Raw genomic sequence first — 25,992 nt, 5'->3', positions numbered from 1 at the left:
TAAGAAGCAGACCTTACGCCTGCTTTTTGTATTTCTAAATTCTGCAGACTTACCCTCACGGAAAAACCTGTAAGAAAAACGTAAGTTAGATGCGCACACGCAGCCTCCCCCGCGCACGTGACCTCTGAACCCCTGCTTTCAGTGGAAAGGAAGTGCCGGTTTCCCGCGAATGCGCAGTGCATGCTGGAAACCGGCACTTCCATCGGCCTTACTGGTGAGTACCCCGTGCGTACTCACCCATGGAGACCCGAATTTCTGGGCCAATATCTGTCCTTTTGCTACAGGTCTATGACTAGTGCCTATAATGTTCGACTGCTGCAGGTCTCTAATCATTATCTATACTGTCCTATTGGTACAGGCCTTTGATTAATAACTTAACTGTCATACTGGCTCAGATATTTTAATGACTGTTTATATTGTCCTAGTGCTGCGGATCTTTGATTAGTGAGTATACTGTCCTTTTGTTACAGGAACATTTTTCAAACTTTATACTCCTACTCGTACAGGCCTATGTTGATTACATATACTTGCCGACTGAAAGAGTTCTATGGTTAGTACCTGTACGATTCTACTGATAAAATCTATCATTGGAACTAAAACTGTCCTATTGATGCATGCCTTTGATTATTTGTTAGACTGAGGATGAAGAAACAGACAGATATTTAGATAGGTCGTAAGTCAAACACAGAGTGTTAGTTCGATAGGTAGATTAAAACAGACTGAGAATGCGCTATATAAATATATGGAATGCCCATAAGAAACTAACAAATTTTTTGTTATTACATTCTCTAATTTTCCGAAAAAGTAATTAATCATTTTGGAGCCATCTTCAGAATTAATTGTTACCATATTCATATTGTGCTGCATCCAAGAATACTTATTGATTAAAATAAATATATATATTTTAAATATGCACCGGAATATGAGTGAAAGACACCAGAAATACATTTTTCCTCCCCTGTCCTACCCAATCATTGGGAGAGAGTCTCCAGTGAAACACCGGCAGAAAGGCATGGTCATTGCCCAGTTTCAAACTAAAGCCATTTTATTTGTGCATTGAATTAGCAGAAGGTTTGTTGAAATCCTAGTGAATAGACTTACACTTATGTCTCAATCTGTGAACAACAGGGAATATTTCTTAACATTATATTTATTATTCAGCGATAAAAAGTTATTGTCGAAGCACGATAAAATGTAAAAAGACGGTAATAATCATGCTGAATGGGCATCTACATGGCAAGCGAATTTTAACATAGTTAGGTTGTGAATTTTGGTAGAAGGAATGAGGAAGCACTTTATCCTCGCAAAATAAGAATCTAAATGTGGCAGAGGAGCAAAGGTATCCAGGGGTACACATTCACAAATCATTAAAATTAGTAACGCAATTTGACAAGGCCCTAAAAATGCTACCAAAGTATTGGCGTGCATTTCTAGAGGAAATGCATTGAAAAGCAGAGAAGCCATGTCAAATTTGTATAGAAACGTAGTTGGGCCACATTAAAGTATTGTGTACACTTGTGGTCTCCATTTTAGAGGCGGTTCAATGCAGCTCCACTAGATTGATTCCCGGGATGAGAGGGTTGTCCGATGAGGAGAGATTGAGTAGATTGAGACCATAAGCACTGGATTTTAGAAGAATGAGGGGTGAGCTCATTGAAACATAAGATTCAGAGGGGGATTTGCAGGTTATATGCTGACAGGCTGTTTCCCCTGGCTGGAGAGTCTATAACTAGGGGGCATAGTCTCAAGATATGGGTCAGCGATGAGGAGAAATGTCTTCACTCAGAGGTTAGTTACTCTTTGGAATTATCTTTCCCAATTAGCTGTGCATGCAGAATCGTTCAGTACATTCAAGGCTGAGATAAGATCGATTTTTGGATTCTAGTGGATACATGGGACATGGAGACCGGGCAAACAAGTGCAGTTAAGTTTGAAGATCAGCCATGATCTTATTGAATGCAAGAGCAGCCTCGAGGCTCCATATGGTCTACTCCTGCTCCTACTTCTTATGTTCTTTATTGTTATATATTACAAAATGCATAGAGGAAAAAGAGAAGGTAAAACGTATTGAGGAGCATTATACCAGAAATGAAACGTCTTAACTCTCAAGATATAACTAATAGATCGGGATTCTTTTCTGTAGAAAACAGAAGTCTGAGGGGAGAACGAGTAGAGTTATTTTAAATTATGAAGGGGTTTGATAGGGTAGGCATAGAGAAGAGGAGTCCACTTATAGAAATTCCAGAAGTTTAGGTGGTGGAGGCTAACAACACAGATATCTTAAAGGGTAATCTGGATAAGTACATATGAGAGAAAGGAATTAAAGGAGATATTGATAGGATTAGACGAAAGAAGGTGAGAAGAGTCTCGTGTGCATCATAAACACAAGCACAGACCAGTTGGTCAGAATGGCCGGTTACTGTGCTTTAAATTCTGTGTAATTTTTAAAATCCCATCATATCATGTAGCAATACAAAACGCTATGTCTTATGCATTTGGCACTAATATATGGTGAGGTAGAGTTCAGACTTTACCGCCAGAATGTGGATGGAAGATTTGGCAAGAGGGATACCGGTAACGGAATGGCCTGATGTTTAAAGGCTGAAAGAAAGCAAAATTCGATGGGTTTTGCAAGTAACAAGCCATCCTCCCCGCCAGATGTATTATCCTGCGCTCTGCCCCTCGAATGCTAAACCCCAAGGTGATGAAGATTAAGCAGTAACCAGTTACTCTATACACAGTTTATTTGTGGCATTCAGATAGATTGGAATTTGGGCGAGGATGGGAAATGTATGATATCAATCAAGGCTCCCATTGTACATCATGCCCGCTTTTCCTTTATTGAAAATAATGGAAAAGTAAATAGGCCGTGGGGTTATACAAGCGGCCAATTTGATAGCATTCATTTTACAACATTATTAAAGAAAAAATTGACCCTGGAAATTGCTACAGGTTTTCTCCCACCTTCGGCCATTTGCATAATTTCTCCAGAAGATCTACTGATCTCCCTCTGCAGTTACGGAAGCATTCAAGAACACTGGCAGAATATTAGAGCAAGGGCCCCAACACGCCCGTTAGTTAATTGCATTTTAACATGGATAAAATGGGTATACATTCTGATGTAATGGTCTTACAAACAGTATAGTCTTGCAGGTAGCACCACCAAAGCCAGAGGTAGGAACCCTCTGCAAAATATAAGCTGCAGAGATATAAAGTCCTGTCAGAGTAAAACATACGTATAAATTGAATGGCTGGCGGGCACGAACTCTGTGCCTAGAAGGCCTTGCACAAGGAACAATGGCCTAACCTGCCTTCAGACTAAAGTCCCTGAGGGCAGGTAATTTGCGCAGAGCACAAGTTGATTGCCGTTGCCTCCATTCTGTTTTCTTTGTTGTTTCTATGCTTGTTAATCCTGCTTTGCTCTTATTTCCGTGGAAAGTTTTCGTAGACACAGCCTTCTTCCATTGGGCCTCCTTCCAAACTAGCTTCAGTGTTTGCACGGTTAACTATGGCGTATGTGACACAATAGTCGTTGGGACCATTCTTGTTAGCCTGGAATTAATGAACAGGAAGCTGAAATTGGTCTCAGGCGGTGGTGCACAGCTGGCGAGGTAGAATCAGTGGTTATTTCAGTGGAAGGGAAGTCGGGAGAGATGGATAATGGATGGCGAATTCAATATCGCCCGATTTTCAGTGTGTTCAAAACTACTGACAATTAACTGGCTGAGGTCACACAAAAATACACTTATGATTCCTCTCTTAATTTATTTTATAGCAAAAAAATTAAAGAAAATGGTTGGAATGAAACGAGCAATGAATAAACCAACGACTAAATTTAAACAAGGGATGATAACTTTTTATTCATTCACAGGATGTGGGCATCACTGGCAAGGCCCGCATTTATTGCTCCTCCCTAATTGCCTTGGAGAAGGTGGTGGTGAGCCGCCTTCTTGGAATGCTGCATCTGTGTGGTGAAGGTTATCCCACAGTGCTGTTAGACAGGGAGTTCCAGGAGTTTGACCCAGCGACGATGAAGGAATGGCAATGTACTTCCAAGTCAGGATGGTGTGTGACTTGGAGGGGAAGGTGTTACCATAGGGGTAACATCTTTTCGTAATGGTTTGTTGCGATTGCGCCGCTTGCTCGGCCATTTCAGGGGCAGTTAACTGTCAACCACATTGGCAGTGGGTCTGGAGTCACATATAGGGTAGACCAGGTAAGGACAGCCAATTTCCTTCCTGGAGGACATTAGTTGGGTTTTACAACAACCTGAGAGTGTCGTGGTCGCCTTTACTGTTATCAGCTTTTTATCCCAGATTTATTTATTTAACTGAGTTTACATTCCCCAGCTGCCGGTGGTGGGATTTGAATTCATTTCTTCGGATCATTAGTCGAAGCCTCTGGATTATTAGTCCAGTTATGTCACCACTAAGCTACTGCACCCATGATTGCAATGAACTTTCGGGGGAATGAATCTACAATTGTCTTTACCATTTTGTAAACAACTGGTAACTGAATTTTTAAAATAATCGTCGGGAATTAAATTACTATTCACTGGCTACTTGAGTGGGGTGGAGACAATATATTCAGTTTAGTGATGACCTTTGCAGACAGAATGATGTGGATATTAGAAATTGGGTCAAGGCTTAAAACTTGCACTGATCGGAACCGCCGGATTCTACTTTTAATTCAAATCAATGCAAATTAAATGTGTGCGTTTTCTATTCTGCGTGAAAGATCCTGATTGCCTCTATTAAGCCCAAGAAGCAAGCAGAATATCTGCCCCAATGATAGAGAATAATAGACATCAGGTTTAAAATTGCTTTTGGGCAGTGTGGGACCATAACGGGTGACAGCGAATGTGCTGCTCGGTTCACAGTCCAAACGACTATCTTTTCAATAAGGGTGTGTGTTTCAATCGGGCCATTGCTATAACTGATGGCTGACACTTTACTTTGCGAAGGTAAGTTAGAAATCTACCCGCATTGGTCGTGGTATTTATCAGCAGCATCTTTCCCCTATAAAGATAACTTACCTGTTTCCTTCCTGAGGCGCCACCATCATTACCTGTAAATAAAGGAGACGCATTATAAATGAAACAATCTGGGGAAGTTGATGAACAGAATTAGATGAATCCAGCCTAATCCGGGGTCATTTTAATCTCACCTACCCTACCGGTAAACTGAAGGGATCGGGACAATTTCTGGGTTTATCCCCAGTGGATTTTCTCTCCATTGTAGTAGGAGAGTAAAAATGGGTGCGATTGAGAACCGACATTTCACCAGACCCTGTCCATTTTCGGCCAGGCTGAGTAAGGTAAAAATTACATGTGCTAATAACATCTACGTGATATTTCATAAGAAACATAAGCAATAGGAGCAAGAGTAGGCCATTCGGTCCCTCGAACCTGCACCACCATTCAATAAGATCATGTCTCATCTGATATTGCCCTCAACGCCACTTTCCCATCCGCTCCTCAAAAACCTTCACTCCCCTGTAGCTCACATATATGTCTATCTCTGCCTTGAATACAATCAATGACTCCGCCTCCACAGCTCACTGGGGTAGAGAATTCCAAAGATTCACGAACCTCAGAGAAGAAATTACTCCTCATCGCCATTTTAAATGGGCGATCCCTTATCCTGAGACTGTGCCCCCTACTTCTAGATTACCCCACGAGGGGAAACATCCTCCCTAAATCTACCCTGTCAGGCTCCCTCAGAATCTTATATGTTTCAATAGGATCACCTCTCATTCTTCTAAACTCCAATGTGTATGGGCCCATCCTGCTCAACGTTTCTTCAGAAGACAATCGCTTCATCTCAGGAATTAGCCTAGTGAACCCTCTCTGAACTATCTCCAATGCAGGTATATCCCGCCTGAAATAAGGAGACCAAAACTGCATGCAGTACTCCAGTTGTAGCAAGATTTCCCTACTTTAATGCTCCACCCCCTGGCAATAAAGGACAACATTCCATTTGCTTCCTAATTACTTTCTGTACCTGAATGCTAACCTTTTGTGTTTCAAATACGAGGACACCCAGATCCCTCTGTATGGCAGGATTAAATAGTCTCCCTCCATTTAAATAATAATTTGTTGTTTTAATTTTCTTACCAAAGTTGATAATCTCACATTTTCCCACATTAATCTTCATCTGCGATATTTTTGCCCACTTACTTAACATATCTATATTTGCAAACTAATTGTGTACTCCTCACAATTTGTTTCCCACCTATCTTTGTATCATCAGCAAATTTGGCCCGGTCATTACTATAGAGTGTAAATAGTTGAGGCCCCAGCACTGATTCTTGTGGCACCCCACTAGTTAAAGTTTGCCAACTGGAAAATGACCCATTTATCCCGGCTTTTTATTTTTCTGTTAGTTATCCTATCCACTATCCATGCTAATATATTACTCCCAACCCCATGAGCTCTTATCTTGTGCAGTAACCTTTTATGTGGCAACTTATCGAATGCCTTCTGGAAATTCAAATACACCACATCTAATGGTCCCCCTTTATCCACCCTGCTCGTTACATCCTCAAAGAACTCTGGTAAATTTGTCAAGCACAATTTCCCTTCCATAAAACCATGTTGACTCTGCTTGTTTGCATTAGGATTTTCTAAATGTCCTGCTATGACTTCCTTAATAATGGATTCCCGCATTTTCCCAATGACAGATGTTAGGCTAACTGGCCTATAGTTTCCTGCTTTTTGCCTCCCTCCTTTCTTTAATAGAAGTGCTTCATTTGCGGTTCTCCAAGGCACTGGGAGCTCGCCAGAATCCATGGAATTTTGGTCGATTACAAACAACGCATCCAGTATCTCTGGAGCCTCTTCTTTTAAGACCCTTGAAAGTAGGCCATCAGGTCCAGGGCAATTGTCAGTCTTTAGTCTCATTAATTTGCCTCGCAGTTTTTCTCTAGTGATAGTCATTGATTTAGAAAACATAGTGAATTGAAAATTAGTAGCAGGAGTAGGCCATTCATCCCTTTGAGCCTGCTCGCCATTCAAGTGATCATGGCTGATTATCTATTTCAATATCATATTCGCGCTCTCTACTCATACCCCTTGATGCCTTTTGTGTCTGGAAATCTAGCTATCTCCTTCTAAAAATATATTCAGTTACTTGGCCTCGACAGCCATCTGTGGTAGAGAATTACATAGGTTCACCACCCTCTGAGTGAAGAAATTTCTCCTCATCTCAGTCCTAAATGTCCTACCCCGCATCCTGAGACTGTGACCCATCATTCTAGACCCCACCCGCCCAGCCAGGGAAACATCCTCCCTGCATCCCGTCTGTCTAGCACTGTCAGAATTTTATACGTTTCAATGAGATCCCCTCTCATTCTTCTAAACTCTAGTGAATACAGGCCTAGTCGACCAAATCTCTGCTCATCCGACAGTCCTGCTTTCCCAGGAATCAGACTGGTGAACATTCGCTGCACTCCCTCTGTGGCAAGTTTATCCTTTCTTAGGTGAGGAGACCAAAAATGCACAAGGTCTCACCAAGGCCACGTATAATGTAGTAAGGTTTCATTTTCCCTCTACTTAAGTCATCTTGCAATGGAGGCCAACATATAATTTGCCATCCTAACTGCTTGCTGCACCTCCATGTTTGCTTTCAGTGACTGGTGTACAGGGACGGCCAGGTCCTTCTGTAATTCAGCATTTCCCAATCTATCAACATTTAAATAATATTCAGACTTTCTGTTTATTGTACCGAAATGGATAACCTCACATTTATCCACGTTATACTGCATCTGCCATGTATTTGCCCATTCACTCAACTTCTCCAAATCACCTTGAAGCCTCTTTGCATCCTCCTCACAACTCACAATCCCACCTGGTTTCGTGACGTCAGCAAACTTGGAAATATTACATTTGGTACCCTCACCTAAATTACTGATATATATTGTGAACATAGCCCTTGACTACCAATTATTATTGTGATGCTTTTAGTGTATTCAAAGTCTCTGCCATTTCCCTGTTTCCCATTATTAATTCCCCAGTCCCATCCTCTAAGTGACCAACGTTTACTTTAGCTATTCTCTTCCCATTTATATACATGTAGAAGCTCTTACTGTCTGTTTCTTTATATTTTGTGCTAGTTTCCTTTCATAATCTATTTCTTCCTCTTTATTAGTTTTTTATTCATCCTGTGCCGAATTCCAAAAATCTCCCAATCCTCTGACCTACCACTAATTTTTGCAACATTATCTGCCTTTTCTTTCAATTTGATACCGTCTTTAACTTCTTTAGTTAGCCACAGATGTTCATCCTTCTCGTAGAGTCTGCCTTTGACGCTGGAATAAATCTTTGCTGAGAGTTACGAAAAATATCCTTAAATACCTGTCACTGATTTTCTACCGTCTTACTCATTAATCTATTTTCCCAGTCTACGTTAGCCAACTCTGCCTTCATACCTTTGTAACTGCCTTTATTTAAGTTTAGGACACTAGTTTCAGACCCAAGTTTCTCACCCTCAAACTGAATTAGAAATTCATCATGCTATGATCACTGTTCCCTAGAGAATCCTTTACCATGAGATCATGAATTAATCCTGCCTCATTACATATTGCCAGGTCTAAAATAGCCTTCTCCCTGGTTGATTCCACAGCGTATTGTTCTAGCAAAACATCCTGAATCCATTCTATGAACTCGTCCTCAAGGCTAACCTTGTCAATTCGATTTGTTCAATCTATATAAAGATTAAAATTGCCCATGATTATCACAGTATATTTCTTACAAGCCAATATTATTTCAAGATTTATACTCTGTCCTACAGTGTAGGTACTTTTACGAGGCCTATAGATTGCTCCCTCTAGTGACTTATTTCACTTATTATTTCTTCTCTCCGTTTAAACTATATCTACATCTTGATTTCCTGAGGCAATATCATTTCTCGTCACTGCACTGATATCATCCTTTATTAAAAGAGCTACCCAACTCCTTTTGCTTTCTGCCTATTCTTCCGAAATGTCAAATACCCCTGAATATTCAGTTCCCAGCCTTGGTCACCTTGCAACCCCGTCTCTGTAATGGCTTTCAGATCACACACATTTATTTCTCTTCATGCCGCCAACTCATCTATCTTGTTACGAATGCTGTGTGCATTCAGATAAATAACTTTTATTTATTTTATACCATTTTTACCGACTCTGAATCTATGTGTAGTTGCACGTTTATGTTTGTATGCTCTATCTCCTCCTGTCACTCTCTAGTTATCATTAACCCTATCGCTACCTTGCACTATTACCTTCTACCTTCTCTTTGACTTTCGAAGTTCCCCTTCACCTGATTCCCAACCCCCACTATTTAGTTTACAGTCCATGTGCCTCATTCCCACTATACCAAGCACAGGAATATCCCAACATTATCTAGAACTGTAATTATCATCTCCCTTAGCAACAGCAGCGAACAATTCACAGAATTTACCACAGTCTCGTGACTTTCTGATAGTGACCTCCGAATACACTAAATTGGCAGCATTTCCGGTAATATCTAAACAGAAACAAAAAGAGAAAACAAGTCAAAAACGAGGGATTAATATATAGATGATAGAGAGACGATAGATATATATAGAGAAATAGGGAGGAAGACACGGGGAGATAGATAGAAAGATATAGATATTTGGAAAATAGATATAAAGATAGATAGATACATAGATAGAAACATATTGATGGATAAATGGATAGCCATTTACAAAGGTAGACTGATTGATTGCTTGATATAAATTAATTGATAGCGATAATGAATTGAGACAACCGTATTAGTATCCATAATATGAATATAGTGCATGGGAATAGATCATGTCTTTTCCATCAGTTTAATAAGGATGATATATAACCATTAATTGAATAGCATTGATTTAAATGTCCAAGAGTGGATGATGTTTGCCACCAAAAGTACACATTATTTGCCTTCAAATGTATCGATCGACTTATATTAAGCATTTGTTATCGTCATTGCAGTTTATGGCAACATTAATAGTCCGGCCAGTTATGATGTTATCAAAAAACCAGAACAGGGGAGTTTGTGTGCAGGTTCTAAGGATACTAATCCCGAGAGATGGAACTTACAAAGAGCCTATAGTGATTTTTTCTTTTACAAATACTGGTACTGTGGTGTCAGTCCTATAATGCATCAATCGATTCAGGCTCTTCCCAGATGACGTCTCACAAACTGAAGACAGACTCTACACTTACAGTAGTTAACAAGCCCTCTAGCAAAGTAACACAGCGATTCCTTACCTTCCATGGGCTTCGTGCCTTCTACTAAACTGTAGGTTACCTGATCAGAACTAGAAGCTGTAGAGAGAGAAAGAGGAAACTGCGATCAATGATAATCAAGGAAGCACTTAGATACCAGACCCATCCTACAATTCATGATTGGAAATTTACAGCTGTGTTCACTGGTTTTAAAAGCTAGCAACTATTTACCCTGATCAATACAAGCTGATCCAAAGTCCCGTGAGCAAAGTCATGAAGTGTCTTGGTCCCAAGCCATGGGGCTGGGCTGAGTCACTTGCTTATAAACAGGGTGGTGGTGAGCAGCACATTCTCTCATTCTCTCCATTCCTTTCACCCAGATAGCGGTGAGAGGTCCAGTTCCATCATTCTTTGCTTGGAAATTTGATTTGTAGTGGTTGTGAGGAGACAGGTCCCAATGTCAATTGAGTACTCAAGATATTGCTCATTATGTCTGATTATCAGTTTCTGAGATTAACACATATGGACTAGCACCCAGATGCCTTCCTATCAATCCCGGCCGATTGGGACCCACTAACTTCAGAAAAAGAAGAATGAGAAGTAGAGGAAATAATTAATTCAAAAGGAAAAGGGAATAAGGGGTAGCTTTTTGTCTTGGCGTCGGAGCAGTTAGCATCATCTGCAAAGAGCGCAGACAGCTCAGTCTGCTGGGGCAACAGGCACATCCTTTACTGAACCACCTGCATTTCTTTCTATCAACATGGTTCAAATGGACCGTGCCAACGACCCCAAACTATTTCCCTTCGTATGCTCAACCCATGCGATGCTACCTGTCCAGGCAGTAAGTTATAAATCTAACAAAATATGCTGAATGCTTGCAGATGAAGATCTCCAATGTCCATGGTCGATTTCCACCATGTCCCGTCGCAATGTCGGCGGAATATTGGTGCAAGTCATGTGAAACGGCCGTCTCCCTAAAGTTTTCACTGAACTTCCACTGATGTGACAGTGGGTTACCAGCAGAACAAATGTTACCATGAACAATCTACCATATTTTTCAAGTGTCAGTTCATGCTTACCAGTATTTGGGGCTGATCCCCCAACTGCATACTCGAAATTGCTCGCAGATGTTTCTTCACTCGGAGGTACAGATCTATTTTCAGTTGTCACCCTTTGCACGAAAATATTCTTAGATATTAAGGATTCATGCATCAACAACTCAAAGTTCACTTTCAACGAAATGTTACAGCATCATAGAAACATTCAGCAGTAGCTACAGAGAACATCGAACTCCGTGAAGGAGCAATCTTGCTTAGTCCCATATCCCTGGCTTTTGTCTGCAGCCCTGTAAGGTCCTCATCCTCAAAGATCCGTCCAATTAACTGCTAAAGTTATTGATGGAAATCGCTTCCACCAAATTTTCAGTTGGAGTGTTCTAGATACCGACAACTCTCTGAATGAAAAATAGTTCTCCACATCTCCCCTCAAGATCTTTTTACAATGATGTTAAATCTATGAACTCTAGTTATTGATCAAGAGGGAATATTGTTTCTCTATCTACTCTAACAAAACCTCTCGTCCTCTTGAAAATCACTATTGACTCACCCCTTAACCTTCTCTCTTCCACCTCCTAATTTTCCAACCACTCCTCGTAAATAAAGTCCCTCATCCCTGGTAATATCCTGTAAACATCCTCTGTATGCTTTCTTTGCCTCTTGCATGTTTCCTGAAGTGTGATTTTATTTGTATTTGGGATGTGGGCGTCGCTGACAACGCCAGCATATACTCCCCATCGCTAATTGCCCTTGAGAAGGTGGTGGTTAGCCGCCTTCTTGAACCGCTGCAGTCCGTGCGGTGAAGGTACTCCCACAGTGCTGTTAGGGAGGGAGTTCCAGGACATTGGCCCAAGCGACGATTAAGGAGCGGCGATATACTTCTAAGGCAGAATGGTGTTTGACTTGGAGGGGAACTCGGAGGTGGTGTTCTGATGCGCCTTGTCCTTCTAGGTGGAAGAGATAGCGGGTTTCGGAGGTGCTGTCGAAGCAGCCTTGGCAAGTTGCTGCCTAGAATTGGCCAGCTGAGGTCTAACTACTGATTTCAAAAGTTCTAGCATGTTCTCTTTGCTTTTATATTCTAAGCCGATATTTAAAAAATACAAGTGTTCCCTATGCTGCTTTAACCAACTTAGCAACTTGTCCTGCCATATTTAAGAATTTGTTTATAAGCACATCAAGTCATCTCTGCTCATCCACCATTTTCAAAATCGAATCCTTTATTGTATATTGTCTTTCCAGATTAGTTCTCCAGAAGTACATCACTTCGCAGTTCTCAGGGTTGAACTCCAACTGCCATGCTTCTGCCCATTTAACCATTCCTGTCTATGTTACCCTGAAGACTACAAGTATCCTCATCACTATCTACTACCTGGCCAAGTTATGTGTCATCTGCAAGTTTACAATGTTGCCCCCAACACCTTAATCTCGGTCGCTCATTGCAATTGCAAAGAGTTATGGACCCCAAACTGGCCCTTGGGGAACACAACTGCAAAACCGCCTCCCAGTCTGAGAAACATCCATCCACCACCACACTCTGCATCCTGTCACCGAGCCAATTCCCTATCCATACCGCCACGTTCCCTTAATCCCATGAGTTTACATATTTTTTAACAAGCCTCGGTCGACTGCCTTCCGAAAGTCTATATATACAACATTTACTACACTACCTTGATCAAAAGTTTCTGTTACCTCATCAAAGAATTCAATCGAGTTTGTCAGACACGATTTGCCTTCAACAAATCCATGTTGGATCTCCTTGATTAAACCATGATTTCCAAATAAAAGTTTATTTTTTCCCTAATAATGGTTTCAAATAACTATGTTAGGCTGACTGGCCTGTTGATAAACTAAAAAGCAAAAACAAAAATAAGGTAATATTTAGCTCTTAAAAATTGTAACTGTCTCCAGCGGAGCTATATCAGATACTACGGGGAGAATTCGAATTGGGCGTGGAGGAATAACTGACGGAAGTGCCCCTACCGCCCATCAATGTCCATCCAATATTCAGTTCAATTCAGGGGCGTATAAATGGTGGTAGATGCAATGCCGCCTGATTTGCAACCATGCCAAAGACGATTTTCACCCTTTCAGTATAATCATGGATATAGTTATGACTGACAAATACAAATATTTTGCAGACTTACCCCTGCGGCTGTGAAACACTTGAGGAATTGTCTGGATAAAATAGGAAGAGACATATTTCAACAAGTTGTGCAGTAAATATTGCGCTCTTCCTGGCTAGAGCTGGCTTGAGTTACCTTAAGTAATCTCCAAACAGTAAACTTTTTCGTTGATTATTAATCAGAAACTGTTGCAAACGTGCATTTAAATGAATCACTAACTAAAACAGAGGACGAATGCACAAAGAGCGTCTGGGAAACTTTAAGATGTTACCAGGCATTAGACATCCGCTATCAGATTTCACATTCTCTTACTACCCACCTGCCAGTTATTTGTCTGTCCCTCGCCAAGATGCAGACATTTTCAGAATGAAAGAAGGTGAAAAATACCCTCAAACCAGTAAGCTGACTTCATGATCCGAACTTATCCTGGTAATTAAGTCTTCGTTCTCCAGCCCACACTATTGGTCTCCCTCTCAAATCATTCTGTTACATTTCGAATGCTGCATCTGAATATGGAGGGGATTGAATCCCCTCACGTAACTGTCAAGCCACTCACCTGCCCGTAAGACACTGCTCACCTTGTTTCTTTTTCCGAAGTTTGAAGGAAACCAGTGCAATCAGGGTAGCGATCAGAAAAAGTGGAAGAACGGCTGCTGTGATCGCGGTTGTGTGACTTTGTGCTGGAATCAAACAAAATTATTCCATGAATCATATAAAACCGTTCCAATCATAACAAATTCAACCTCGCACCATACGCAGAATTAATTTTTATTTTTTAATCTGCACTAAATTGATTCCCTTTCTACCCACCTCAACCCCTGCACGCTGAAACACTGATCCGTGGATTTGTAAGCTCTAGCCTCGATTATTACAATGACTTCCTTTCTGGGCTCCTGACCCCGCTGTCCACTAATTCCAACTAATCCAAACGTCCCTGTCCCACGTTAATTCTTACTCGCCATTGTTTTCATCTAGCTCCCTGTCCTCCAATGTAATAAACTTAAACTCCTGGTCCTCCTGTTCACTATATCTCTGACAAATCTCCTCCAATTTTATCTCTGTCTTTACACAGTTCAGTCAATTGATTTGTGGCCGATTGGGCATATACGCTTCCTTTGTCACACCATTAGTGAAAGTAATTTGATTCTGCTCTCTTAAACCATCTCATTAATTGCATTTACATCTCTACTACAGCCTGCTTCAAACTTCCTACCAGACCCATATTTGCAGCCAGTTTTTTGCTCACCCCTTCCAATCTCTCCCTCTCTCTCGCTTTATAACCATGGCTCTGCTTTTGACCTTATCAATTTCAAATTCTAAAGCGCTTGTGGGAAATTCTGCTAGTTTATTTCAGGTCTATTTCCATCTAGTTACGATCAATTTCTTAATCAGAAACTAGACTTATAAATGTTCACCTGAGGTGTGATGTGTCCTTTATGACGTATAAATCATACGAAATCAATATACTTTTTGCGTTGTCGAAAGAAAAGTATTTCATGAAATCAGATCAAGCTTTATGAAACTTCTACCTGGTACCATGATATCGATATAGGGCAGAGGCTGGGTAATCCGCGGCGTGTGTCTCACCTCCTGACTCCCCAAAGCCTTTCAACCATCTACAAGGCACAAGTAAGTCGTGTGACGGAATACTCTCCACTTGCCTGGATAAGTGCAGCTCCAACAACACTCAAGAAGCTCGACACCAGCCAGTACAAAGCAGCCTCCTTGATTGGCACATCATCCAACAAGTAACAAATTCACTCCCTCCACCACCAGCGTATCATGGCTGCAGTGTGCACCATCTACAAGATGCACTGCAGCAACATGCCAAGACTTCTTCGGCAGCACCTCCCAAACCCGATACTTCTTCCATTTAGAAGGACAAGAGCAGAAGAGGCATGGGGACACCGCACCTGTAAGATCCTTTACAAATCATCTACCATCCTGATTTAAAAGTTTATCGCCGATCCTTCATCGTCACTGCATCAAATTCCTGGAACTCCCTCCCTCACAGCACTACGGGAGTACCGTCAACACACGGACAGCAACGGTTCAAGAAGGCCACTCAGCACTACCTTCTCAAGGGCAATTAGGGATAGGCAATAAATTCTGGCATTGCCAGAGATACCCACATCACATAAACGAATACAAATATATTAGCAACAACTGTCGAGAAATGGTGGTCTAAAACATATAGCCCAGAAACTACTACCTATGGTATTAAGTTTTGAGTCCTTAAATTATCCGTATTACTTCCCTCAATTTGTCAATTAAACATACTGATCGGCCTTTTTAAACCTACAAATAACTGTTGCAGTTTATAGACCAATACTTGATGCGATCAGATGACATTCTAGTTCTTTTTAGTAATTCACCTGTTTAATGTAAATGGTGCAGTGCCTCACTTCACATAGAGGAATGTCAAAGAAAATGTTACACCATCCAAGCTGATGGCACAAGCAGTGATTACCGGGCTCATCTGACTTTGAGCCACTTGTTTCGTTCTGCCTCAGGGGTACTTATAATAACTCACCTATCACTGAAACTGTAACAACATCGCTTTGCAGAGGACGTCCTGTCGCTTTGTTTGAAACACCGCAACTATAATCCCCTTGGGTGCTTTGGTTGATTTCACTGATTTGGTAATTAATTTCGGTTAGGTTGGACTCCTCACGGAAGAGTTCTTTATCCGGGTCTTTGTAGAAAATGTAAGTAATCGGGGTAGAACCGTTGAACACTGAGCAGGTTAACGACGCTGTGTCTCCTTCTATTAACTCTTTACCAGGGCTGATTGCCAGTTCCGGTTTTGACACTGGGGTTCCTGCAAATTGTTAATTACATTGCTTTTGCAGAATTTGTAGCATTACTTTCAAAGTGAAATAGGGTTCTCATCATAATAAAGAAGGCTCGACATATAGGTTACCACACCAATATTGGGCGCCCGTCTCCCTCTCCTACTTTAGCAGTAGGTGGAATTAATAGAGGAAAGCCTGATCCTGGAACGACAATGATTCCTACTGCAATCCACTTATGGCCACCCTACTATGTTGGCCTGGTCCTTATTCCTCCTGACTCTGCTAGTGAAAAGCAGGAACTCTGCACTATTCCAATACCATAAACATTACTCTACCTAAATGCAGTGGTATCTAACTTCACCGTTCCACCTGACAAATAATTCTACTTTCCAGCAGTCAGCTACACATAAAATGTTCACGTAAGCGCTACCCTCTCGCTTTTAGTGATAATTATACTTTACTGATCCTCCTTCCTGTCTTCGCAAACAGAGGGAATAGCTTTCCCTAATCGCCCTATCTCGCAATTGGCATGTACTAAGCACTGATGAAATAACTCTTAGGCATGGCAAACCCGTGTTAGTCCCAGTGGCTCAAGTCTATCCTGTTGAATAAAATTTCCATTCCCTGGCATCATCTGTTGAATCAGCGTTACTCGTTCTCTATGATTTTCCTGTTCTCTTTAAAAGTGATAAACAATTATCTTAAATTGTACTCACGTCTGACTGAAACTGAAACCTGATTACTCAGTTTCTTCACCTCACGGTTCAAAGTAGTTGCTTCACACCGGTAAATCCCCGAATCTTCCGGCCGAGATGCTTCCCTGATGTAATAGCTGTGGTCTGCCGCTGAATTGAGAGGTTGTCCATCTTTGTAAAATACGAGTCTCAAGGAAGAATTGGATCGAAATATTTCTACCAAACAGGCGAGTTTTATCTGTTGGCCCTCAAATAATTGAGCTCCAGAATCAGCCCGCAAAGTAGGTTCGGAGAAGAGCTCTATAAAATAGACCGAATTATGGATTTGACAGATTCCACAACTATCACAGACATTACAATTTCGGATTTGTGCAGCAAATGTTAATCTTTGGAACATTGAGTGGAAGACACATCCTGCGGGTCCTGTGAGATTAGCCCACAACACCAGAACGCGCCCCTGATCCAGAATTTTAACTCAGCTCTCTGCCTAGATGATGCTTTGCGCCCAGGCCTTAAATACTGAAGTCTCCTTCGTCATTGTTGCAGCGCCTGCAAACTTTGCGACATTCATGCTAGAAGCTCAGCAACTGACAATGCCATTCTTTGGAAATCCACTCCCAACACAGGATCGATAACTCCCACCTTGTCATCAGATTGCCTGCTCCATAGAAAATGCAAAGATAGCGTTATGATTGACCGGATCTAACGGAGTGGAAACGGAATTCCTGGGCATCAAAGGCTCACACTTTAGTGACCTCGGGCGTTTTTCCTCATCCTCTTCCACCTCTACTGAAATTGGACGGGGTGAAATTTCAAATTTCGATGGGGTGCAAAACCGGTGGTCGCAGATTGGCCTCCCGTTATAAACACAGGCAAATTTCAATTCCATTGTCTGCTGATCCGCTACTGCGCTCTCAAAGTTAAATTTTACCCCCGAGTATTCAACTATCAAAGATTTCCGGGACTAGTAAGTGCTAAGGCTTTGTCTGATTAAACACCCTGCTATTCCTGACCAGGTTCTGCTGGTTTCTCATTCAGCCAGACAGAAACAGAGCAAGTATCTTTACCTTGGAGCCATGGGGTAAAATTTCCAATATCGAAGCTTGCGCCAATTGTACACCACGCACGATTTTCCTGTCTGCTGAAGATGATGGGAAGCAAAAACGGGCGGGACAAATAATGGGAGGCAATTTCATAATCGCCCATTTCCACACTACTGAAGGAAGCTAATGTTACCCACTGAGAGTGGGCACTGGACTTCAAATTTTGCAGCTCCTACAAATGCGGTTTTCAGCAAATGTAAGGATTGTATAAGAGCCACGTGGTGATAAGATTTGAAAAGATTGCATTCAAATTGATTTATACCCGATAAACTTGAGGGTTAACCCTTTACCAGACCGGATCCCTCCCGTATGGTTACTTAACTATAATGCCCTGAAGAATTCTTTAAATGAATGATGAACAATAATTAAAGCTGGATGTCCATACCTGTTACCGAAATGTAAACCTCATCACTCTTCTTTTTCACACCAAAGTCGAAAGCATTTGCTACGCACTGGTAAGTCCCTGAGTCCTTCAATGAAGCTGCCTCAGTGAGAATATATTTGTAGTATGGGGTCAAGATCAGAGCTGTGCCATTTTTGTAAAATGAATATTTTAAGCAAATATTTGACGGTATATTTTCAATAAAACAGATGAATTTTAACTGGTCTCCCTCAAGTATTTCAACTGCAGGCTCAGACCTCAGTTTAGGTTTGGTGAAGAGTTCTGTGAAAACAGAATATGGATTGATAGGTAACAGTTCCTATCACTGTGTTAAACAAATAGCAGAGATTGATAATAAGAGCAAGCCAATACCGAGAAACATAGAAACATAGAAGATAGGAGCAGGAGTTGGCATTCGGCCCCACGAGCCTTCTCCGCCATTCAATGCGATCATGGCCGATCAACCAAATTCAGTACCTGGTCACTGCTTTATCCCCATACCCCTTGATCCCTTTAGCCTTAAGAAATATATACAACTCCTTCTTGAATATATTTAATGAATTGGCCTCTACTGCCTTCTGTGGCAGAGAATTCCACAGGTTCACCACTCTCTGGGTGATGAAATTCCTCCTCATTGCTGTCCTAAATGGCTTACCCCTTATCCTTAGAATGTGACCCCTGGTTCTGGACTGCCCGACCATCGGGAACATTCTTCCTGCATCTAGTCTGTCCAGTCCCGTCAGAATTTTATAAGTTTCAATGAGATCCCCTCTCATTCTTCTAAACTCCAGCAAGGACAAGCCCAATCGACCCAATCTCTCCTCATACGTCATTCCTGCCATCCCAGGTATCAGCCTGGTGAATCTTCGCTGAACTCCTTCCATGGCGGGTTAGGTTGATTGGCTATGATAAATTGACCCTTAGTGTTAGGGGGATTAAATGGGGATATGTTTTGGTGTAGGGGTTACGGGGATTGGGTGGGATATGTGCCGAAATGGCCTCTATCTGCACTGTGGGGTTTCTGTGATCTGTGATCCTTCCTCAGATAAGCTGACCAAAACTGCACACAATACTCAAGGTGTGGTCTCACCACGGCCCTGTATAACTGCAGCAAGACATCCTTGTTCCTGTACTCAAACCATCTCGCTACGAAGGCCAACATGCCAATTCCCTTCTTAACCACCTGCTGCACCTGCATGCTTACCTTCAGCGACTGGTGCACAAGGACACACAGGTCTCGTTGCACTTCCCCTTCTCCCAATCTATTGCGATTCAGATAATAATCTGCCTTCCTGTTTTTGCCACCAAAGTGGATAACCTCACATTTATCCACGTTATATTGCATCTGCCACGCTTTTGCCCAATCACCCAATCTCTCCAAATCAGCCTGGAGTTTCTTGGCATCCTCCTCATAGCACACACGCCCAGCAAGCTTTGTGTTGTCTGCAAATTTGGAGAGATTACATCTAGAGAATAGCCACGATGGGCGCCTATACTTAATGGTAACCAGCAGCTGTATTGTGGATCACTAGAGCAGGAAGCATTATTATGTTTTTATGGATTTCCTCTCGCTGCTTTGTTTGCGGAGAACTTAACCTGCTTAATTTATTCTGCTGAAACCGGAATTCCATACTGGGCAAGGCTTAATTATCAGCAGGAATATCCTCCCTTAGATCTTTTCTCTTTTAGCCATTCTCTGCTGCGTCTTCACCATCTAGTATGACCAGGGTGAACTCCACCAATATCCACAGCTACATTGCTCTGTCCCTAGCCAGCCCCCAGCTCAGCTGTCACCATCTGAAATTAAAAAGACTCCCGATTCTCCCGGCCAGGGTGATGGATCAGTGATGATATAACTCACCCGTTGCGATGATAAGGGCATCCAACGGCATCAGCGTACAGATTTTATTAGGAGCCTGTGATTAAGCTTATGCCAAACAGGTAAGTGGAAAGGGCAAAAGAGAGGGGAGAGGAGCACACTGCTTATTGTGTCCTTCCACACAGTCCATCAGCGGACCCGCCACTGAATTTTCAGGAGTACCTGCTGGTGCATTTTGTCAACTCATCATCGTGGTTGTTAGGGAGAGAGGCACCATCATATTTCGGTTTAGTGGTGGAATACTCCCCGTCAGCCTCTTGATGTAACAGGCTGGTAATGGGAAGCCGCCAAATTCTCCTCTGAGGTGGGGCGGGAGGAGAAAGAAAGCTGCCGGCGTTAGCACGGGAGGAGACCCACCCTGGGTTAATTATTGGCTAAAGTAGCACGGTGTTAGACAGCCATCATGGGCCAAGTTTTCCAACCCCCACGGGTGCATACGAGCTGTGTACTCACCCATAGGGGCCTTGCAGGTACCGATTTCAGGTATGCGCTTAAAACCGGCACCTGCGATCTGTCAAGAATTCTCTTGACAGATGATCCACTTGCCCAAGAAAAGAGCCTCTGTGGCTGGAGAGTTTGCACAACTTCCGGCAGCTGAAAGGCTGTAGAATTCGTCCGACTGGTAAAAGTAGGCATAAGAGTGATGAAAGTTAGAAATAACAAATTTGATCACTCACTTATAAGTTAGAAATACTCTTGAAACGGTAAATTATTTATAGCCCAGTAAAAATGTTTAATTTTTTTTCTATAAATTATGTTTAAAATATTTAATTAAATGGAATTTTAATTCATTTTAATTTTGTAATTTTAAATAGTTTATTTACTGTTTTAGTGTGTTTTTAAATGTGGTTCCCAATCATACTTTTGACAGTTCAGTCCCTACAGACCTGTCAAATGTATGAAGGGGGATTCCCTTCTTTGATTTGTTCGCCTTTCTCACGTGATCCCAGGAGCGCTTGCAAACCGTATGTGCCCCTGGGATACCTGGGCCTCTGCGCATTTCCAACAGGAGAGGCCCAGGATCGGAAGCCTCGGGCTCTCCAAACCAGCAGGTAAGTTCATAGATTTGTTTCCGATTGGAGGCATCTACCGGCAGGAAACCGCCGAACGGAAATTCAAGGCCTCTATGACCTAACACGAACAAATTCTTCCGAGCTCACACAGCTATGCATAAATGTGGACAGATTCAGAACCTCCCGGACCTGTAATATGGATAAATATCCAAGAGCGATATCGCCAATTGAAATATTGCCGACGTACCTTGAACGTGAACATGAACACTTCGTGATTCCTTATTGCCAACAGTGCAATGGTATGATCTGCTGTCTTTTGAACTATTCACTCTAATGCTATGCAGAGCTTTCCGATCGGTCAACTTCATTGAGTGAATCCTTATATTGCCCTTGTAAAAGCCAACATCTTTATGCCTCCAATAATGCATTCTGAACCAACAATTCAGATTCAGAACACCTCCTTCCAAAACCGAAGGTGGGTCGACATTGAAGGCCACTTTGCGATCTAATGTTGGGAACAAAATGTGGCGGTTTTAGCTTAACAAATGCTTAACTCAAACTGAGAACTGCTCCACAACAGCCCGTATACATTGGACACGAGAAAACCCCAATCCCAACTCCAGGCAAGTCTGGGAAAAAGAAGAACAGAAAGGAAACAGCAGTCGGGTGGTGTTGAATTTACTGATGGTTGTAAATGGGGTTTATTGATAATCTATCCTCGTGCAGCAGCTCCCCACCATTTGGCCCAGCTCTTCTTAGTTTGATACACTGAAAATAAACTATTTTGGGAACGACGGTTAAGCAACGCCCGAGCACATAAGGGATTAGAAAATCTAGCACTAGTGATCACTTATTGCTTACCGAACTCACAGTAAATGTACTCCATTGATCTCAACAGAAGGAAACTCCACCGGATTCTGTGAGGTGCATTCCATCCCCCCCTTCGACCAGATTATGGAAGGTGTGCATCCAGCTCCTTTTGATTTCTGAGCCTCCCAGAGGGCACACAGTGCCCGAGTTGCGTTGTGACGATAAGGAAAGAGTGCGCCAAACCTTCCTGGCCTCAGCTATATGCCTGGCTCAGCTACACTCTCTCATCCATTAGCAAGAGATCTGCTTATGTTGGGACGGGCTTACGCTGGTTTCTGTAGGGCAGTGACAGGCGCACATCAGTAGGCCCGAGGGCACTGCCACTAGCCTCATGTTCACTGTAAAATTCTATCTAACTCCACCGCTCCACCTGGCAAATCATTCTATGTTCCAGCACTCGGAACGTCCTTCTAAGCGCTACCCTCCCGCTTTAATGATAATTATACATTACTGATCCCTCCTTCCTGTCTTCGCAATCAGAGAAAATATCTTTCCCTAATCGCCCAATTTCGGAATTTGCATTTAAAAACCACTAATGAAATAACCTTTAGCTATGGCTAACCCGGTAGTGTTAGTCCCAATACCTCAAGTCTATCCTGGTGAATACACTTTTACTTCCCTGGTGTACGCTACCCGTATTCTATGATTTTCATGTTCTCTTTAAAAGTGTTATAACATTGTCTTAAATTGTACTCACATCTGACTGAAACGGAAACCTGATTACTCAGTTTCTTCACCTCACTGTTCAAAGTAGTTGCTTCGCTCCAGTAATTCCCCGAATCGTCCGGCCGAGATGCCTTCTTGATGTAATAGTTGTTGTCTGCCGCTGAAGTGAGAGATTGTCCATCTTTGTAAAATACGAGTCTCAAGGAAGTATTGGATCGAAATATTTTAACCAAACAGGCGAGATTTAACTGTTGGTCCACAAATAATTGAGCTCCAGACTCAGCCCTCAGTGTAGGTATGGAGAAGACCTCTATAAAATAGAATAATGCATGGATTTTCCGGGTTCCACATCCATCACAGACTTAACAATTTATGTGTTTGGACAACTCACGTTAATGAGCAGAAGAATGAAAAGCCGACAGCAGCTCAGAGAAAGAGGCTTTCAATAATCCTTGATTGCGCTCTGCTACGGGAATAGGCAGTTCGGGACATTGACACAGTTATCACTTGAGATCTGAACATCCTGTCGTGGCTAGCCGATGTTTGGGAACAAGTTAACGCTTCCATTGAAATGAATGGAAGAAACATCCTGCGGGTCCTGTGAGATTATCCCCCAACACCCCAACCCCACAACCCCATCATTTGAACTCAGCTCTCAGCCCAGGCGATGCTTTACTCCCGGGTCTTAAATACTGAAATATCCTTGGTCGTTGTGGCTGCACCTGCAAATTTTAGGACCTTCATGTTAAACGCTCAGCTACTATCAATACAATTTTTCTGAAATCCACTGCCGACACAGGATTGATAACTCCCACCTTGTTTTCAGATTGCCTGCTCCATTGAAAATGTGAAGCTCGAGTTATGATTGGCCGGATCTAAAAGATTGGGAAGGAATCCCCGGGCACCAGAGGCACAGACGTTAGTGACCTCGGGCATTTTGCATCCACCGCTACTGAAATTGGAGGGGGTGAAAATTCAAGTTTGTCTGGGGTAAAAAACCGGTGGTAGCAGATTGATCACCCTTTATAAACACAGGCCAATTTCAATTCAATTTTCTGCTGTTCAGTTTTAGCGCTCTCAATGTTAAATTTTACCCCCGAGTTTTCAACTATAAAAGATTTCCGGGGCTAGTAAGTGGTAAGGCATTGGCTGATTAATCACCCTGCTGTTCCTGATCAGGTTCTGCTCGCTGCTGAATATGCCAGTTAGAAACAGGGAAGGTAACTTTACCTTGGGGCTATGGGTTAAAATGCACGGCATCGAATCTTGCACCAATTCTACACTACGCGCGATATTCCTGTCCATTGAAATCAATGGATGCAAAAACGGTCGGGACATATAATGGGAGATAAATTCAAAATCGCCCAATTCCACACTATTTCAAGAAGCTACTATTACCCACTGGGAGTGGGCGCTGGTCCTCAAACGTAGCAGCTTTTAAAACTTCGGTTTTCAGCAAATGTATGGATAGTGTAAGAACCAGGTGGCGCTGTCATTTAGCAGGTTGCATTCAAAATTGATTATTACGTGATAAACTTGTGGGTAAATCCTTTACCAGACTGGATCCCTCTCGTATGTTTATTTAAGTATAATCCCCTGAAGAATTCTTTCATTCAACAATAATTACAGCTGGCTGTCCTTACCTTTAACCGCAATGGAAACCTCATCACTCTTTTTCACAACGCGGTAGGAAATATTTGCTTCACACAGGTAAGTCCCCGAGTCCTTCAAAGAAGCTGTCTCCGTGAGCTTAAATGTGTTGTATGAAGTCAATATCAGAGCTTCGCCATTTTTGTAAAATGAGTATTGAAGCCCATTACTGTACGGCATTGTTTCAATAATACAGATGAATACTAACTGGTGTCCCTCAAATATTTCAACTGCAGGGTCAGTCCTCAGTTTAGGTTTGGAGAAGAGTTCTGTGAAAGCAGAATCTGGATTGACAGGTAACATTTCCTATCACTGAGTTAAACAGACAGCAGAGCTTTTTAATAGGAGCAAGGCAATACCGCAAATCGCCACGAGGGGCGTCTACAATTAACGGTAACTAGCAGCTGTATTGTGGAACACTAGAGCAGGAAGCATTACTATATTGTTGTGGAATTCCTCTCGCTGCTTTGTTTGCGGAGATCTTAATCTGCTTAATATAAAGTGCTGAAACAGAAATTCCAACCAGGACAAGACTTATATTTCAGCAGGAATCCTCCCATAGCTCTTTTCTCTTTTAGCCATTATCTGCCGTGTCTCACCATCTACTATGACCACGGTGAACTCCACAATTGGTCGCAGCAAAGTCGCTCTGTCCCCAACAAAGCCCCCTGCTCCATTGTCACCATCTGAATTTACAAAGACTCCAGATTCTCACGGCCAGGGCGATGGATCAGTGATGATATAACACACCCGCTGCGATGACAAGGGCATCCAAGGGAATCTGCTCCCATAGTTTATTAGGGGTCTGTGGCGAAGTTTGCGCCAAACACGTAAGTGAAAATAGCAAAACAGAGTGGAGAGGAGCACACTGCTTATTCTATCCTTCCACAATGTTCGTCAGCGGACCGACCACTGACGTTCCAGGGTCTCACGAGGACCTGCTGGTACTTTATGTCAAATATACTCATCGTGCTTATTAAGGACAGAGGCAGCATCAAATTTCGGTTTCGTGGCAGAAAACTGCCCGTCAGCCTCTAGATGTCACATGGTGGTAATGGAGGAAGCCGCCAAATTCTCCTCAAAGGTGGGTCGGGAGGAGAAAGAAATCTGCTGGAGCTGGCATGGGAGGAGACCCGCCCGTGTTAAATATCGACTAAAGTAGCACGTTGTTAGATAAACATCATATGACCTAACGTGAACAAATTATTCCGAGATCACAGAACTATATATAATTTTGTACAGATTCAGAAATTCTCGGACCAGTAATATTTATAAATATTAAAGAGGGATATCACCAATTGAAATTTTGCATACGTACCGTGAACGTGAACATGAACACTTCGAGAAATTTTCTCGTCAATAGTACAATGGTATGATCCACTGTCTTTTGAACTATTCACCCTAATGCTATGCAGAGCGTTCCAATAATACAACTTCATTGAGTGGATCCTTCTATTTCCACAAATAATATTTTCTGTACCGACAATTCAGATTCAGAACATCTCCTTCCAAAACCGAAGGTGGTTCGACCTGGAAGGCCACATCGCCA

General features: G+C 42.2%; 2 protein-coding genes across 3 annotated transcripts; both read right to left on the bottom strand.

Moving 5' to 3' along the window:
- Nucleotides 1-2,094: 2,094 nt before the first annotated feature.
- LOC147085019 (uncharacterized) lies at nucleotides 2,095-13,398 on the bottom strand. 2 transcript variants are annotated; one of them, XM_085979726.1, is made up of 6 exons: nucleotides 12,957-13,398; nucleotides 11,292-11,383; nucleotides 10,255-10,311; nucleotides 9,440-9,505; nucleotides 5,036-5,067; nucleotides 2,095-3,552 (listed from the first exon to the last, which is right to left on the bottom strand). In XM_085979726.1, exons 1-6 carry the CDS (start codon nucleotides 12,959-12,961, stop codon nucleotides 3,424-3,426), a joined length of 381 nt encoding a protein of 126 aa, XP_085835852.1. In that variant the 5' UTR covers nucleotides 12,962-13,398; the 3' UTR covers nucleotides 2,095-3,423. The 2 variants fall into 2 exon arrangements, with proteins under 2 accessions (XP_085835852.1, XP_085835851.1); XM_085979725.1 differs by lacking the exon at nucleotides 12,957-13,398 and having other exon boundaries at nucleotides 11,292-12,923.
- Nucleotides 13,399-15,655: 2,257 nt separating this feature from the next.
- Nucleotides 15,656-24,976, bottom strand: LOC147085018 (Fc receptor-like protein 5). The gene is made up of 5 exons (XM_085979724.1): nucleotides 24,437-24,976; nucleotides 22,825-23,103; nucleotides 21,505-21,762; nucleotides 18,369-18,647; nucleotides 15,656-17,180 (listed from the first exon to the last, which is right to left on the bottom strand). The coding sequence occupies exons 1-5, from the start codon at nucleotides 24,744-24,746 to the stop codon at nucleotides 16,882-16,884; spliced, it is 1,425 nt and encodes a 474-aa protein (XP_085835850.1). The 5' UTR covers nucleotides 24,747-24,976; the 3' UTR covers nucleotides 15,656-16,881.
- Nucleotides 24,977-25,992: the final 1,016 nt, after the last annotated feature.

The sequence above is a fragment of the Somniosus microcephalus genome, unplaced genomic scaffold, assembly GCF_052327205.1.
Source record: "Somniosus microcephalus isolate GS21.2 unplaced genomic scaffold, FLI_Smic_1.0 unresolved_chr9, whole genome shotgun sequence".
NCBI classification, from domain to species: Eukaryota; Metazoa; Chordata; class Chondrichthyes; order Squaliformes; family Somniosidae; genus Somniosus; species Somniosus microcephalus.
This window is presented reverse-complemented; position numbering and strand designations above follow the sequence as displayed.

Coding starts and splice junctions, on each gene's coding strand:
- LOC147085019 (XM_085979725.1), bottom strand. CDS start 11,424: ATGCATGAATCCTTAATATCTAAGAATATTTTCGTGCAAAGGGTGACA. Junction 9,506..10,254: donor AGGCACGAAGCCCATGGAAG/GTAAGGAATCGC, acceptor GTTTCTGTTTAG/ATATTACCGGAAATGCTGCC. Junction 5,068..9,439: donor CAGAAAGTCACGAGACTGTG/GTAAATTCTGTG, acceptor CTTTATTTACAG/GTAATGATGGTGGCGCCTCA.
- LOC147085018 (XM_085979724.1), bottom strand. CDS start 24,746: ATGTTACCTGTCAATCCAGATTCTGCTTTCACAGAACTCTTCTCCAAA. Junction 18,648..21,504: donor TGTTCATGTTCACGTTCAAG/GTACGTCGGCAA, acceptor CTGTTTTCACAG/AACTCTTCACCAAACCTAAA. Junction 17,181..18,368: donor GGTTTACATTTCGGTAACAG/GTATGGACATCC, acceptor TCTATTTTATAG/AGCTCTTCTCCGAACCTACT.